The sequence below is a fragment of the Chlorocebus sabaeus genome, chromosome 8, assembly GCF_047675955.1.
Source record: "Chlorocebus sabaeus isolate Y175 chromosome 8, mChlSab1.0.hap1, whole genome shotgun sequence".
Classification (NCBI taxonomy): Eukaryota; Metazoa; Chordata; class Mammalia; order Primates; family Cercopithecidae; genus Chlorocebus; species Chlorocebus sabaeus.
Window position 1 is genome coordinate 5,453,606 of NC_132911.1, and position 17,059 is coordinate 5,470,664.

General features: G+C 36.6%; 1 protein-coding gene across 2 annotated transcripts in view; it reads right to left on the reverse strand.

Annotated features, from left to right (window-relative positions):
* The window catches only part of CSMD1 (CUB and Sushi multiple domains 1), a 1,948,922-nt gene that overhangs the window by 1,582,824 nt on the left and 349,039 nt on the right, over positions 1-17,059 (reverse strand). For both annotated transcript variants that reach the window (XM_073017922.1, XM_007961594.3), the window contains exon 2: positions 9,698-9,914. In XM_073017922.1, coding sequence (XP_072874023.1) covers positions 9,698-9,914 — 217 coding nt within the window. The remainder of the gene's footprint in view (positions 1-9,697; positions 9,915-17,059) is intronic.

Consider the following 17,059-nt stretch of genomic DNA (forward strand, 5'->3'; position numbering starts at 1 on the left):
TGCAAAGGGATAGGCAAGTAGGTGAGTGTATTTACTGTGGTAAAGCAAGTAATTGCTTCATATTCGAAGTAATATCTTATTCCTTTTTTTAATTTTGTGAATTAAAAGTGACTAACTCACATATTTTGTATATAGCATTCATTCCCTTTGAACTTATTAAGTAAGCAACTATACATTTCACGATTTCAACTAATATTATGCAATGAAAACTCACTTTTTATTCTGAATGCTTAGCTACTCTAGGGGTTGAAACGATAAATCAGCAATAGACTTTGCTGTTCAATCACTTAAAATGGGCAGGATGGGAGAAAGAAGAAAAGGTAAATCTTAAACAGAAAAAAATCAATCACTCAGCTTCAAACTTGATCATCCACATAAAGCTCATTTACAATCCTGAAAAATTTGGGAAATCTATTTACAGCTCTTTACTGCATATTAATACGGATGGTTTCCCACTAAGCTATCTTAACAAACTGCGTCTGCAGATTTGATAACTTGAAAAAAAAAGAATAGAAGTCAATTAATAATCTTATAGATTTTTGACCCTTTGTTTCTTTTCTCAGAAACCGCGGATTAAATAATTATTTCATTTCCTTTTGAAAGACAAAGTAAAATAATTACTAAAGTGATTTCTTCATGAAATTTGATTATGCCTACTACTGTGGAAAACTCACTTCCTGACACGATGCCCAATGTCACCTCCCATTCCTGGTCACTCCAGCTGTTCTGGGACACCCTAGCCTCTGCTGCCTGCCTCTGCCCCACAAAAAAATAAGTCGCTCCCCTCAGCCAGTTCTAGTTTACCTCTTTAATCTTGGGCCTCTGAGTAGAAAAATAATGTAGGCAGACATAGGAATAGTATAGGAATACTATAGACGATTCCAGATACTGCTATAAATCCAAGGTTTCACTCTTGGCGTTTCTGATACTGTATGGCAGACACTTCTTTGTCATGTGAGATATCCTGTGTGCTTCAGGACTTTGATCCGCATCTCTGGATTATACCTGTCAGATTCTAAGAGCAACTATCTCCTCGCTGTGACAATAAAAAAAAAAGTCTCTAGATATTGCCACTGTGCCCTGGGACATAAAATCACCCCCAGTGGAGAAAGGCTGACAGAAGCCTATACATATACATATATACCATATATATACTTCTATATGTGTGTGTGTGTATATATGCATAAATACACAGTATCAATTTTCAATTGAATGATTTTTAAACATTTTCTTGCAGTTCATTTTTAAAATTTTCTTGTAGTTCTAAAAGTGCATCTTATAAATTAAGGAAACTAATTCTTTGTCTTTCATACCTACTGAAAATATTTTAACTTAATTTGTCATTTGCCTTTTGAGTGTTGTTTTAGAAAGTCCAATTTATTCACTCATCTATATACACACATACACTTCTATGTGTGTTTCCGTACACACATATATATGTAAAATATCAGTATATACACACTCATAAAAGTATATACACACATATACAGAGAGAGACAGAGGATAGGCATAAACATAGATATAATTCAGCATGAGAATTTCAAGGACAGAGAACACACACAGGAAAAAGAAAATGTTAAAAAAAAATGTTCTCCTCACACATGGCCTGCCAGGGACACTAAAATGGCCTACTTTTTCTGGATTAAGGCAGTAGTTTTACCTTGGTTAAAATTACACTGGGTGGTGGAAAGTCCTCTGGGAGCCCTCAGGTGAGTTAGATATCCCCCTATGAGCTTCCCATAGCCCCTACTGAAATCACCATAACATGTTAAAATTATATATAGATCAGGAATCTCTGAGCTTCCACCATCATCTAGAAATTCATTGACGGTGTTTTATTATGAGTTATTACACACCTTTTATTAAAAGAGAATAAAACCTTGGAAGAAATTGGACACTGATACTGTGTTTATTCTTAAATGAAAAATATATGTAAGAGATCTAGTCAGATCCACAAATAAAATCTCATTTATTGTTTTTAATGGTTATTTGTATCATCGAGATACTATAATTTACTTAACTAGTGATAGCTATTGATAGTCTCCATTTGTATACCTAGACATCCTTGAATTTTTGAACATTATCCAAATGAAACAAAAAGCATTCCTTTACACACAGTTTGTCATATATGAACGTATATTTGTAGAATACATTCTTAGCTAGAATTTCTGAACGAAAAAGCTTGTACTTTATTTCAACAAAATTTTCAAAATGTCTATACAAAAATGTGGCAGCAATTTAATATCCTACCAAGAAGACATGAAAATATTTTTTCAATATCCTGAAAAACTCTGTTACTAAAATGTTAAGGTGTGCCCATTCAGAATGGTGAGCTATTATACTACATTGTTTTAACTTGGTTCAAATACACTTACTGGCACAAATGTACTGTATTTGGACTCTTTATGTATATTTTACCTGCTTTTCAATTGAAGGATTATTTAAAATTTCCTTGTAGCTCTAGAAATGCATCTTATAAATTAAGAAAAACAATTCTTTGTCTTTTATACCTATTAGAAATGTTTTAACTTAATCTGTCATTTGCCATTTGAATGTTAACTTTTAGGAAGTTCAATTTTTCATTCAGTTTTATATGTGATTTCTAAATTATGTGTCCTGCCTAGAAAGACACTCAGACAACATTTTAACATTTTTATTTTCCATATTACTATTTACATTGGTAATCTAACATACTTATTTTGCTACAGACAGCAAAGACTAGATTTACTATTTTATAAAATAGTGTCAACATTCAGATTTTCATGACCAAATCAAGAAAATATCTTTGTCTGAATGCTTTTCCTTAGTCTTTAACTTTGTAAGAGAAATGTTCCAGGAAGCTCCTTCTCTCTAGCCAACTGCAATATTTGAATACTTTTCCACACACCTATATTTATGAATGCCTAAAAGACTTATCTGCCCGTATTAGTATGGTTTTGCTGCTTTAAAAAAAAAGCCAAGATAGGAAAATTAACCATCCGTTTTTAGCTGCTGTGAAACACACCACCACAGCATGAGGAGGTAGTGGTCAGAATTCACATGCCTGTCAAAACTTCCTCATAGTATTAAAAACATAATTATTATCTCTCTTACATGTTTTCTTATTTTATCACTAGAATTTCTAATTACTAGTCATTTTATCCTTTTTCTTAACAGCTTAGAGTATAACAAACACACACACACACACACATATACACAGAGTTGTTCTCAACTAAGGCTGCATATTAATATCACTTAGGGAAGGAGAGAATTAAGTATATCCATGATGAGACCCCAATCTCACCCTTGAATCTCCGAATTAATTGGTCTTCTCCTTCTCTTCTAGACAACTGCAAATAGTCAAAAACAAAACAAAACCACTCAAACTTAGCCAATCATGATTGACCTTACCTAGGGGTCACTAATTTAAAGCATATGCTGCCAAGATCAATTTGAACGATATATTGAGGAAAATTGCATTTTATTTCATCATCCTAAAATCTGTAGGTAGAATAGTGACAAAATCACATAATTATGGGAACATTATAGGTTTATCTGGGTGGACTGAACACCTCTGCTGTCCACCTCTGGTGTCCTCACGAAGATACAATAACTATAAAATAAAATATGCCAGTGCCCCCCCGCAAAAAAAGAGAAAGATTTAAAATATAAATTCAAATTAGTCTCAGAAATATCTTTCTTTTTAACATTTCAAGTATCCTAAGTTGAACCAGTTTTCTAAGCACTGATGGGTTTCTGTGACCTGTCATCTGTGCTCCAGCTAAGAAGTCACCTCTGTGTGACAAGCTCTTCCACTGCTACTTCCCTGGAACTATCCAGGCCCTGGTTCTGGGATCCTCCCTCACCCTGTGCAGGTCCTGACTGCATGGCTGCCCCAATGTCATCGATAAGATGTCAAGACATTTGTGGTGTTCATATGAGGTTGGTGTCCCTATAAAAGCTTTGACGTTGGCTTCATCCTGTGATTATCAGAGTCTTAACCAGGCATTAGTCACCAGCCAAGCTAAAAATAAAATGATAACTTGCTTTTTTGCTTTTTTTTTTTTTTTTTATCAGTCCATTGATCTGTGAATGGCTCCCTTAGGACCTCATAGCAACTATGGAGACAGAAAAGCAAAATTTAGGCAATGCTAGGTCTCCAGTCGAATATGACCCTAATGTAATTGAGACCCTTTCTTTAGCCCTTATACATCCATAAGTTCTCAATATATTTTAGGTTAGGTAGGTTTTGTCATGGTGTGTATCTTAACCATACACAGTAAAATTATTTTTAAAAATATTTAATGCGTTCAAAAGCATTATTACAGTTTAAGAAAATTGGAAAACCTATTCTATTTCAACAACACTTATTCATGATTTTCTGATTTTAACGGCCCTATCACATTCACCTCTAACCTCTTCATTATCAGCACCGCAGAAAATTAGGGGTAATCTTGTTAAAGTTAGAAAGAGCGAGGAACCTGAGATAAATGCCAAAGCTATTTCGCTAGGCCTTGTATTTTACAATCATCATGAAATAATATATCCTGATTTTCTATATTGAGTAGCAAAATTTCCCTTCATAGATTCGCCTTTATTCACTTTCTGACTTCCAAAGGAGTTTCTCTTAGACCTTTGATACTGTAATTGTATCACAGTTGGAAATTGATGTCAACCTCAACTGTTTCTTGATTTGGGACAAGTAAACAAAACTTCAAATTTAGAGAACATGTACCAATTATCAGTCACCACATGGGATGGTTAACTCGCGCTCATTTAAGAGAGAGTTATATTAAGTAATGTTGGGTTCTGTGCACAGTGGCAGTGGCGAGTGGCCCTGAATCAGGAATACTGTAATTTAGAATTGCCCCACGAACTCTTACTGATGATTTGAAAGTCAGGCTATTTTCCAGCACTTTAGGAGGCCGAGGCGGGCGATCACCTGAGGTCAGGAGTTCTAGACCAGTCTAGCCAACATGGTGAAACCACATGTCTACTAAAAATACAAAAACTAGCCAGGCGGGGTGGCACAAACCTATAATCCCAGCTACTTGGGAGGTTGAGGCAAGAGAATTGCTTGAACCTGGGAGGCAGAGGTTACAGTGAGCCAAGATTGCACCACTGCACTCCAGCCTGGGCAACAAGAGTGAAACTCCATCTCGGCATGGGGTAGAAATAAAGTCAAGACATCAGTAATCACCGGAGAAGATACATTCAGGGCACATTTCTTGGCCTCAGAGGATTATGTTCTATTAGACATCTGAATGTACAAAGATATACAAGCCCCAGTGGGAGGTAACTTCAGGGCAGGTGTGAGTTCAAAGGAGCACAGGCTTCCAAGTATATGTCGGTGGCCAGTGTTACAGGAGTTCACGCACACACAGAAAATGTACATGGGTTGCTATCTGGAATGCCTAGGGAAGATTTCCTGAAATAAATATAAGGTGCACTGGGTTTTGAAAGATGCATATTTAGAGTAGTAGAGGGAGAGGCCAGGAATAAGAGGACAACATTCTCTTGTAAGGTCAGGTCAAGGAGTAACCCACAGATCTGTACAACTGAACAAGAAAACTTTTCAGGGAACAAACAGGAGAGACTGAAGGCCAGAATGCAGTTTGGAGGCCGATCATGGAGTTTCTTGAATTTCAGGGTCATGGGTACTAAAACTGTTTATGTTGCCAGAGATAGAAACCAGGTCTAGGACAGCAGCAGATGTGTCAGTGTTCCCAAGAGGGGAACCTGGGGCAGGAAAGGATCGTGCATTGGTCTACCTGGATGCTTAGGACAGCCTGCGATAGGACAGGAGTTTGTAGGAACATTTACTATGAGGATCAAAACAGGTTATGGTTAATGGAAAGTTTTTTTTGTTTGTTTGTTTGCTTGTTTTTCCTTTTGTTTTGTTTGAGATGAAGTCTACCTCTGTCACCCAGGCTGGAGTGCAGTGGCATGATCTCTGCTCACTGCAACCTCCACTTCCCAGGTTCAAGTGATTCTCCTGTCTCAGCCTCCCGAGTAGCTGGACTTACAGATGCCTGCCACCATGTCCAGCTAAAGTTTTTGTATTTTTAGTAGAGATGGGGTTTCACCATGTTGGCCAGGCTGGTCTCAAACTCCTGCCCTCAGGTGATCCATCCGCTTCAGCCTCCGAAAGTGCTGGGATTACAGGTGTGAGCCACCATGCTCAGCCCAAGAGATGTTAAAAAATAATCATTTTGGGATTTAGTGACTACATGGTTGGAACTTGGTGGAGACTGGTGAAGCAAGAGGAAGTACAGAGTCAATAAAGTTCAGCTGTTTAAAACAGCAGCCACCTGACAGTTCATTAAAAAATTTTTTTAAAAAAATGAAGAGCTGCTTTAATTCTAAATAATGCAAAGATCAGATTTTTTCATTTTGAATTTTGAGTTAAAATTTCTTCCTTATGCTTACCAAGAGAGGTCTCATTTCAGCTCTCAATATCCACATCATTAAAATTTAATTTTTTGATGGGGGCACAAACCATGTATATATTGTTGATGTGTTTGTACTAAAGAAATAATCCAAGATAATATAAATGGTATATTAATTCTTTAAACATTTTTACATAGGTATATAAAACTATATTTCTGACTAAAGTTCCAGTTACAATGTAAGCATCAATAATTCTAAACTATATATTCTGTTTTGTCAGTTGGGGATTAAATCTGCTTCTTCAGTTTATTTAGGAAAAAAAATATATTCCAGTGGTTATGTGAAAGAAATTTATTGATACTAAAAACGCTCAAGTTGTTTAACAGAACTGTTTTTGTATTTTAGTTAGTGCACATTTTGAACTTCTAAAAATAGCTTTTGTGCAATAAAACAACAACACACCAAGACAGCTCTAAGTAATAACTTTTGTGACATCTCAGTGGATCAGCAGCTCCTACATCAATCCTCCCACAAAACTATCCTTCCTTTGAATTCTAGAGCTGCCTTAAGTGTTGCTAGTTAATTGCGTTTGAGAAATAAACAACTGTTTCAAGGCATAATGGGAAACAAATAGCATTAGAGTGCTCCCTTTCCCGATTAATTAGAATTTGCTACTATTTATAACTACTTTCCCCATCAACTCATCCTGAATGTTGAAAGAGAAAACACCTACTCAGGTGTTTTCCCTGACAACATTCCCATTCCAATTTCACATCTCTGTGTTTCACATTTTGTAATAGTAGAGACCCGTAGCACTTAGTAGTCATCGAGTGTTTTTCCAACTTGTATTACAGTACTCTACACAGTTCCCAAATAAGTCACTCTGCACCCCTCAAATGTCTCCTCAAAATGGCATTCTATGTATGCGGATAGGAGAAAGAAATATAAAATGGAATATCAAGATGAAAGTGGCATCCTAACTCCAAGGACAAGAAACAGGTAGAAATATGACGTATTTTTCTCTTTTTCAAACAAAAAAGTGTTGGTAATTAGTGATTCGTATGAACCCAAGTAGTCTCTTATCAACCTGCCTTGCTTCCTCTACTAAACATAACCCAGCAAGTAAAGGAAAAAACCATTGTGTTGTACATATAACTCACCAGTAAAGCTCTCTGAGATATCAATTTACTTACTGTTCACTGAAACTCCAAAATTAAACATGATGTTTCTAATTGTTCTAACTTAACATTTCCACTGTTGATCCTGTTATAATAATGAAGATGGTAAGAATGTTGTCTTATATTTAACATAAAATGATAATAGTACCATAAGATCATAAGAGATAATACCTTATTGAAAGATATACCTGTCAATCAAATTAATATTAAGACAGGTTTTCTATATGTGAAAGAAACAGAGTAAATAAAAATACTGAGAGAAAGAAAATGGAAATATTTTTAAGAGTGCATACTTTTAACAGGAATTTTTTAATGGAAAGGTTAAGTGGTACTTTTAATATAAGGTCACACACATTGGTATTTGAATAAAATGGATTATGTAATTCTTTTTCTATAATTCTGCAGGTTTTATTACAATTATAATATGCTACTATACCCTAGCAGCATCAATAATTGAGAATAAAAAAGTGACTAACATTTAGAAGAGCATAATTTAAGAAAGCCTACATCAAATTATCAAGTATTGTATATGTAGATATTTTGTTCAAATATTCACATGTAAGACCATAAATGTAATGCAAGGAGAGATGAAAGCTTACCTAACTGATTCAGAAAAGAGACGGCCATTCTACAATGTATTGAAGGTAAAAATGCTTCTGAAAATAGATAATAGATACTGTAGATGACCCAGAAAAAAACTTGGTGTTTTGTATTTGAAAATGGGTGAAAAAACTCAAATAAAATATATTTGAAAATATATTAATGAATACATTTTATATTTGGCATATTAGTTATGTAGTTAATATATATTGACATATTATAAATTAGATGTACACATAAAATTGTGTTTTGTGTAGAGATTTTTTTCTCATCCCATAAAATAATAAATGAAGCATATGATTTTTGTGTGTATTACTGTTGGCATTAACATCAGTAATCTATATAAGTTCATCAATTTTGTTAAGAAAATCTGATTTCTTTGGGAGGGATATTGCTTCCTCCTTTGCCAAATGGAAAACAAAAAGTAGATATAGTTGTACAGGTACAATTTTTTCTTGTTGACAACTGAAAAAATATAATTTAAAATCATCCCAGGAAATATTTTGCTTTCTTCATTGTAAAAACTATAGATCAAAAGAGAAAACCAATTATGAATAGATTGTACCATTATTGTCTAAACCACAAATTCTCCAAAGAATGCAATAGTCCTGAATGTTTTTACCTCACCCACCTCCTATGTTCTTTTCACTGAATATATTCGCTGACAACATAAGGGTTCATTTTGTTCTGATTAGCTGAATTGTACTCAAGCATTTATCTTTGTTCTTTTTCTCTCAAACTCACAGTTGCCTGAAAACAATGGTGTATTATAATTTTATTTAAATTACCTTGACAACTCTGTTTCACAGATCTTGAACAATTTGATATCTATAAACGAAGTCAGTGATAATTTTCAATAAAAAGTTAAATTTTTAAGTATAGAAAAATTATGCACAATATGCCACAAGTCGATAGTCTTCAAGTTTTCTTATAGTAACTATATTTTTCTTTTCTGATAATGAGAGGTGAAGCCAACTGGACTTCCTGCATTGAGTGGAGACTTGGAGATCTTTTCTGTCTCACAAGAGGATTGTAAAATGCACCAGTCAGCACTCTGTAAAAACGCACCAATCAGCACTCTGTAGCAAGAGGATTGCAAAATGCACCAATTGGCACTCTGTGAAATGCACCAATCAGCACTCTATAAAACACACCAATCAGCAGTAGCCTAAAAGTAGCCAATCACAGGGAGGATTGAAAAAAGGGCATTCTGATAGGACAGAAACAGAACATGGGCGGGGACAAATAAAGGCATAAAAGCAGTGTCAACCTACTGGGGTCCCCTTCCATGCTATGGAAACGTTGTTCTTTTGCTCTTTACAGTAAACCTTGCTACTGCGCACTCTTTGTTTCCCTGCCATCTTTAAGAGCTGGAACACTCACTGCAAAGGTCTACGGCTTCATTCTTGAAGTCAGTGAGACCACGAATCCACCAGAAGGAACCAACTCCGGACACAATAAAATTTAAATATTAATTCCACTTAGATTTCAGAATCTTAAGTATTCAAACAGTACTAACTAAACTGTAACATAAAAAGTTGATACTTTACCTCACTTTTAAATTCCCTTGTTGAGGCTGTCCATCGTAAACTGATAAAATATCAAAATCTTCTTCAAGAGCAAAGGTATGGAAGGACAACTGTATCCTATTGCGCTCGCCCGTGATGATGATCCAGGTGCAGTTGGCATAGTTCGGATACCCGTGAGGAAACCCTGGGCTCTCAATAGTACCATTGGGACCCTGGACTAAGCCTCCACAGTTCTGACCTGAAAGAGAAAACACACACACACAAAGCATATTATTCTGGCCATCTATATTATGTGACTGTTAAAATGTCTAACCACTTTAGCCAACTTTTATAACATTTTATATAATTCTTGCACAAATATTGAAGGATAAATTGTAAGTGTTCTGCAGTTCTGAAAGATAGAGAAGTACAACAAATTAAAAGGAAAGAAAATATGCCACATTTGGTAACTCATATTAAGTTTAGGGAAATTCTTTTTCCTGTCATTTTTAAATACAGCCTCATCAATATCAAACTTCAATTCATGGGGAACAAATTTGGTGCCAACTATCTACGTAGTATCATGCTTAAAACACTCCACCCTAAATTCTTTGTTGGTGGAAACTAAGAGAAAAATAAACATTATAAAACTATGTACATACACACGTGTTTGCATAGCCACATAACTGCAATATGTGGTAATAAGAATAGTTAGAAAAAAACATGGTCAGTATGCCAATGATTAATCTCTGCCTGTGCTGGCAGATGTCTTACTGGGCAGAAGAATAACACATGCAAAAAGGAAGCTTATTACATTGAAAATAAAAGGCATAAAACAAGGTAAGTTAAATGACACTCAAATGAAAGAGCAACTCAGCAAAATGAGGAATATGACATCCTCACTATTGATGTCTACCCATCACACAGGCAGGACTTAGGAGGTGGAGAAGAAAGGAAAGTGCATCACATAATGAAGGGACTAATTAAAGAAAAGGTTCCGAGTTGCAATGAGCAGTAAGTGTTTTAGTCATCCCTAAGCAGGACTGCAGGACATCGCACATTTTACTCAGCCCTTCCATACTAACCTCCCTTTGGCAGGTGGAACTGGGATTACCCTGAGGGTTTAGGATTGACATGACAATGGGAAATGATGAGGACTGAACGGCAATTGAGCGCCACAAAGCCACCTTCAAGCTACTGAACAGTGTCTGAGGAACTGATTTCCTTCTGCCTCTGCCCCCAAAGATTTTGTGTTATTGATTCGAACAAAGCACTTCTCAGGCGATTCCCAGACTTCTAGAATAGTTCCAAAAGAACAGAACCCTTGAGAAATTGCAGGCCCCAGGCTTCCTGCAAGAACGGAGCGCTGAAAGAACAGCTCTCGGAGATTAGTAACAGCTGCACACCTGACCCACCTATTGTATTTTTACCACGAGACAAACCGAATGCCTGCCTTCTCAACCTCACCGAGGCATTTCATTTCCGCTCCTCCTGATCTTCATCCATCTACTTTGCACGGTGATTCCCTACTTGCCTGTTTCAGCCCTTCCCCTTCCCACGTTACTTCCCACATACAAGCTTTCCATGCCATGCTAATTTTGTCCCTGTGGTTAATTTTTTTTTTCTTTTTTTTTTTTCTGCTCAGTTACCTGTAACAGTCTGCCTGTGATGGCCATGCCTGGGCCAATCCAACTGAAGCAGAGCAAAATCTGAGAACAGGGCAGACAGATCGTTGTAAGTGTGCTCTCATAAACACACTCTCCTCATGTAACCCGTAAATATTACACTCCTATAAGGGAACAGGATAACCCGCTCAAACCCTTCCAACATTTTCTCCGTCTGAGGTTAGTTGTTAAGTAGCTCCTGAAAACTGTCTATGTTTCTTACCTTCTTAATATGCCCATTTCCCACTAATGTGCTTTAAATGCATTTAAATGTTTTGACACTAAAAAATATTGAGAAAGTTTTGAAGGGACCTGGGTATACTCAGATTGTGGCACGTAGTGTAGGTACTTGAATACAAGTATTACCTCAAGTTTTATGTTTAAAGTACACACAGAAAATTATTTTCAACTACATTTTATACTTAAAAAAGTATATATACTTTTTATATATAAAGTATATATAATAAGCATATATAATACTTTTTATATATATATAAGTATATATAATACTTTTTATATATATATAAGTATATATAATACTTTATATATAAAGTATTTTGTAATAGTAGACCTCAGTGAGCTTAAATCATTCACAGTAATATTATCAAATGCTTGTGGGAATTGGCGAAATCTTAATAAAAAGATTTAATGAAAGGGATTTATGAGTTTAAAACCAGAGAACTAATAAGAAGCCCATTTTCCACTAAATTTAAGTCTAACAATAACACTGTAACAAGTAGATATTAAAGCTGTGGGGTTTTGAAAGGTCTTTAAAGAAAACAGCTTTTCTGGTTTACGAGTAATTCTTGCTTAATGGTAAATCAAAAAAAAAAGTGAAGACTTGATTATAAATTGGAAAAAAGAAAAATCAGTTCAACAGAAAAACGTCAGCTGGAAAGTAGTTACTGTTATAGACCCATCAGGTTGAATCAGATTAACAGATATTAAGATTTCCTCAAGGAGTAACATTTCGGCTGCATTTAGGGTACCAATCAGTACAGTGCAGTTGCTGAATGAGTCACAACTGATCCGTTCATTGACATTCCAGAGCCCCAGTTAGAAATTTTGGAAACTGCTCAACAGTTCTTAGCAGAGTGAATATCATCCTTGGCTGTCCAATGTAAACAACCACGAAGTTTTTAAAGTATGTATGCCTAAGATAGAATCTGATGTATTTGGTCTGCAACTTAATACTGTATCTTATCATAAAAGTAATTAAGACAGTGTTTGACTGGTGTAAGCCTAGATAAATAGCCAGTGGAACAGAATAGAAAGCCCTAAAACCCACAAAGATATAGAATCTAGATTTAAAGTAAATATGGTACTCCTCTTTTCTCTTGGATCCTATACTCCAATGGGCTCCTGCCTACTATGGAGTGTGCACAAATCTTCTATACATGTTTTCTTTTTAAACGATGTACATCTAAGCTTGATGTAAATGCTGTTCATAACTACAGCTTCCAACAAGTGTATTGTTTTAACTGAATATTTTTAATGGACAAACTTTTAAATGCCACAAACATAATCACATATGAACATGTTGTTTAACGTGAATTCCTTGTAAGTACCTTTCTAATTTGTATTTCCTCAGGGCAATAAAATAATCTGTAATTTCTGTGATAATTGTAATGTTTTAGTAAAAATTAAGTTATTTTACAGGGATTGAAAACTCAATTATTGTTTTTAAAAAAAAGGTCTAACCGTCTTCTTCCTACATAAACTGATACTGGAAGTCACCTTGAAATAAAATATCAATACCAAGGGCAATATCAATGGTAAAAAAGAAGTATATATGTATATGTGTATTTTTCCCAGTGATATTGATTTCAATGTCATATATATGTGTATATATGTGTGTATATATGTATATATATGTATATACACACATATATATTCACATAAATATATGAACACACTCTGAGATGAGTATTTTGGTATGCATGCAATTACACATATACTGAAATACACATCTGTAATTGTATAGATACCAAAATACACATCACACAGAAACACGCATGCAACATTGTGCATATAGATGTTTTTGCTGCTATTATTCAAACAAATTTCCAAGAGAAAACCTGAACACATGCCATAATTTTAAGCGATTGGAATCTAAATCATCTGGCACTTAAATAATAACATACGAAACATCTGACTCCTATCTAAAGTAATCAGCAGAATGTTAGATATAGAAGAATCACAGAGTTAATTGTTTTGCAGATTTCTACTCATTAGATGAGTCCTTAATACCACAACCTTAAATCCACAGAGTTAACTTCAGTCATTTTTTAATTCTGTCTTATACTGTTGGAATGAGCTTCTGTTTTCAAACCACATTTTCATGTATAGTCTTTGTGGACCATCTAAGTAGCCACAAATCATGATTTTACAAAGATGGAAGAACAAGTGGAAATGAAGTAAATTGTCAAAGTCTTCCGGGAACAAATCAAGGTCTTCTGACACCAAAGCCTAGAGCCGTCCCACCAAACCCAGTTACATCACCACGAACAAACACAGTCGACAACCCATTACATTACAGACCTCAAGTATGGTGATCAAATCCTAATGTGTATCACAATAAATACCTTAAACTACAAAATAAAATGGTGAGTAAACACAGACATTTGGAAACTCTCGATATGTAGGGACTCTAACTTCTGCCCTTCTTTAAAACAAATCAATGCCCATTGTAGGAAAAAAAAGTAAAAGTATTAAGAAGCATTTAGAAAAATAAACATCACTCATAGTCTGATTACCAAAGATAATTATTGCTAACATTTTGCTGAACACTTTTCTAATCTACACTTAATGCAATCTACATTTTTTAATCTACACTACCTGGCATGCAAGATGTGAACAATCTGGATTTGGGTTAAATACTTGCCAGTCCTGCCAGAGCCAATAAGAACTGGTCTCGGAAGTGTCTTGCTTTGGAGGTGACCTGGTCAGTCCGTAGGTGCTCCTCTCTATCCTGTGAAGGTCCAGGTCTGCAAGATGGGCAATTGCTCGGCAAGGAGCCTACAGGAAGACTTGCCCTGGGCCCCGGTGAGCCATGGAGCTGACAGTTGGTTATACAGCAGTGCTCCTCTTGGAGGCTGGAAAACACATTCCAGTAAAGGCAGGGCTCACTGTGTCCTATGACGATCTTCTACTTTGAAAGTCTGTCTCAGAAACACCCAGCTTAGAAAATGGCCCCATGCCCTCATCATTTCTGAGATGAACTAACCCCTCCATTCTGAACACTCCCCAACGGTTGGCTGGCTCCTCTCCTGAGCTCTTGCTCTGTAATTTGTGCTGCTGTATAGCAGTGGCACATACTTTTCCTAGAAGAAGGTAGCAGCTGAGATGATTCATCTGTGATCCAAACTGATTCTCTGTGAGCACTTGAGGAGTGAACGTATCACAAACACCTTCCTAGATTCCACACCTGGATGAAACTGCTGTTTCTCTCAAATCCTGGGCTGGACGGTCATTATCAGAAAGTAGTAGAGGTGGACATAACATTTAAAAACTGGTGTGCCAAATATGTTGTACTCCCTCATTTAATTCGTGCACAGCCTCTGAAGTGGGCTGTGGCTTAGACTTTGCTTTGCTAACTGTGAAAATAATTACTTGATGCTTTATGATGAGAGAATGGTGTTGCTCTTCAAAACCTCTGAGAGCAAATGTTTGACCATCAGAGATATTTTGACACGTAACTGGGTTTAGTGACTTAGAAAGATGTGGACTACACTGCCCTGTATGGGGAGACTGCCATGCAGGGAAATGATACTCTGTAGCAAATTCTACAAACAAGGAAACGAGTCATTTGAAAAATAATGGACAGGGCTGTGGAGGAACAGTGCGGAGATGAAAAGACTTGGGAATGTATAATTGTCTCCAACTCTGGGGCCTGATATCATTTGAAAGAGTGTATAGATTTGTGTGTAAAGAGAGTCCGGGCAGAACCTATATTATCATCTCAACAGTATGTCTCACTGGAGATAAACATCAAAAACAGCCTTTGCGGTTTTTATCCTGTTTGCAACAAGCCCAGATCACCACACTGGCTCATTTTGGAAACATCATTGGTGGAAAAATAAACCTTTACGTATTTATCACACTATATAAATTACTGTGTAAATGAGAATGTGATTACTTTCTGACAGGCAGGTTTTTGACCTCCAAAGCTTCTTTCATTTTTGACATTTTTTGTGGTCAAATTATATTGTACACCTGTTGGGTTTTCTGCAAGACTAAACATTGCCTTACTCCTATTGGACGTAGCTATTAAGCAACTCAAGTAAAACATATAAAGAAAAAATAAAATGGTCCATTGTGATGAATTTTTTATTTTCTTTAAGAACTAAGGAGTAAGACAGATGTCCAAGTGGCTCTGGAATTTGAAATAGTGAGAGGCCTCAGATTTCGATGAAGGAAGTGGAAGTTTCCCTGATCAGATAAGCGCTGTTTGAAACTGTAAACAAATCAACTATGCATTAAATTCTGCATTATCTTCTACAGTTTCCTGGCTTATTCCAGGATCTGCATTATGGGGAAAATAACTAATCGTGGAAGGACCATGATGTAAAGTGCCCTTCTGGGGACTTCGATTAAGGGTTTTCAAAATCAAAGTCTTCAGGCATTGTGCAGGAACACCACGCCCTGCAGGAAGCTTGGAAAGCACGATCGTTCTCAGAGCACCGGATCCACTGACCTCAGCTGCTGTCGCTCAGCACCTTAGGATACTTGGTTGGGTTTTAATCCCAAACACTTATGGGAGATTACTCACTACAAGAGCAAACAAGAAAAGTAAAAAAGCCAGAGGCAGCTTGCCTGAAAGAGAACCAAGGAATTGGTTTCTCACTGTGGAACCCTTTGCCCATGAGCAAGGCCTTGAAGGGAGCTCTTACACCGAAAATGAACCAGAAGTACCAGGTTTGTATTGCTCCAAAAGGAAAAGGGAGGTTTTATACTGGTCAGTGTCACTTCTTTCCCTTCCTTAAACACACCACGCTTGTTCCCACCCCAGGCCCTTTGCACGTGTGCGTCCAGCTGCCCGAAATGAGCTTTGCCCAGATTTTTTTCATTGAGACCTCATGTGGGTCTCAATACAATATACTCTCTCCACTCACACCTCAATGAGCAACAGCCTTCCAACACTACACGCTACCCTTCGCCCTACTTTTTTTTGACAGTCTCTGTCACCAGGCTAGAGTGCAGTGGTGCTATCTTAGCTCACTGCAACCTCCACCTCCCAGGTTCAAGCGATCCTCCTGCGTCAACCTCCAGAGTAGGTGGGATTACAGGCACGGGCCACCACACTTAATATTTGTATTTTTAGTAGAGACAGGGTTTCACCATGTTGGCCAGGCTGATCTCGAACTTCTGACCTCAGGTGATGAGCTCAGCTCAGCCTCCCAAAGTACTGGGATTACAGGTGTGAGCCACCGGGCCTGTCCCCTACACTCTATTTTATTCCCTTGTAGCATTTACAACTTTGTGAAAATATCCTATTTACTTGCTTACTCATTGATGATCTGTTTCTATACTAAAAGGTAGACCTTCCAAGAGTGAAGATAATGATCAGCTTGTTTATATGCCCATTTCTAGAATAGTGTCTGCTACTCGACATTCAATTGTTGTAGCCTGTGGGTGAGTTTGTGTGCATGTGTGGGAGGTAGCGGCGGTGGGACAAATTAAATCTATGTGCACAGTCATGTGGAAGCAGGGAAACTAGTGGTACTTGAAAGAACCATAA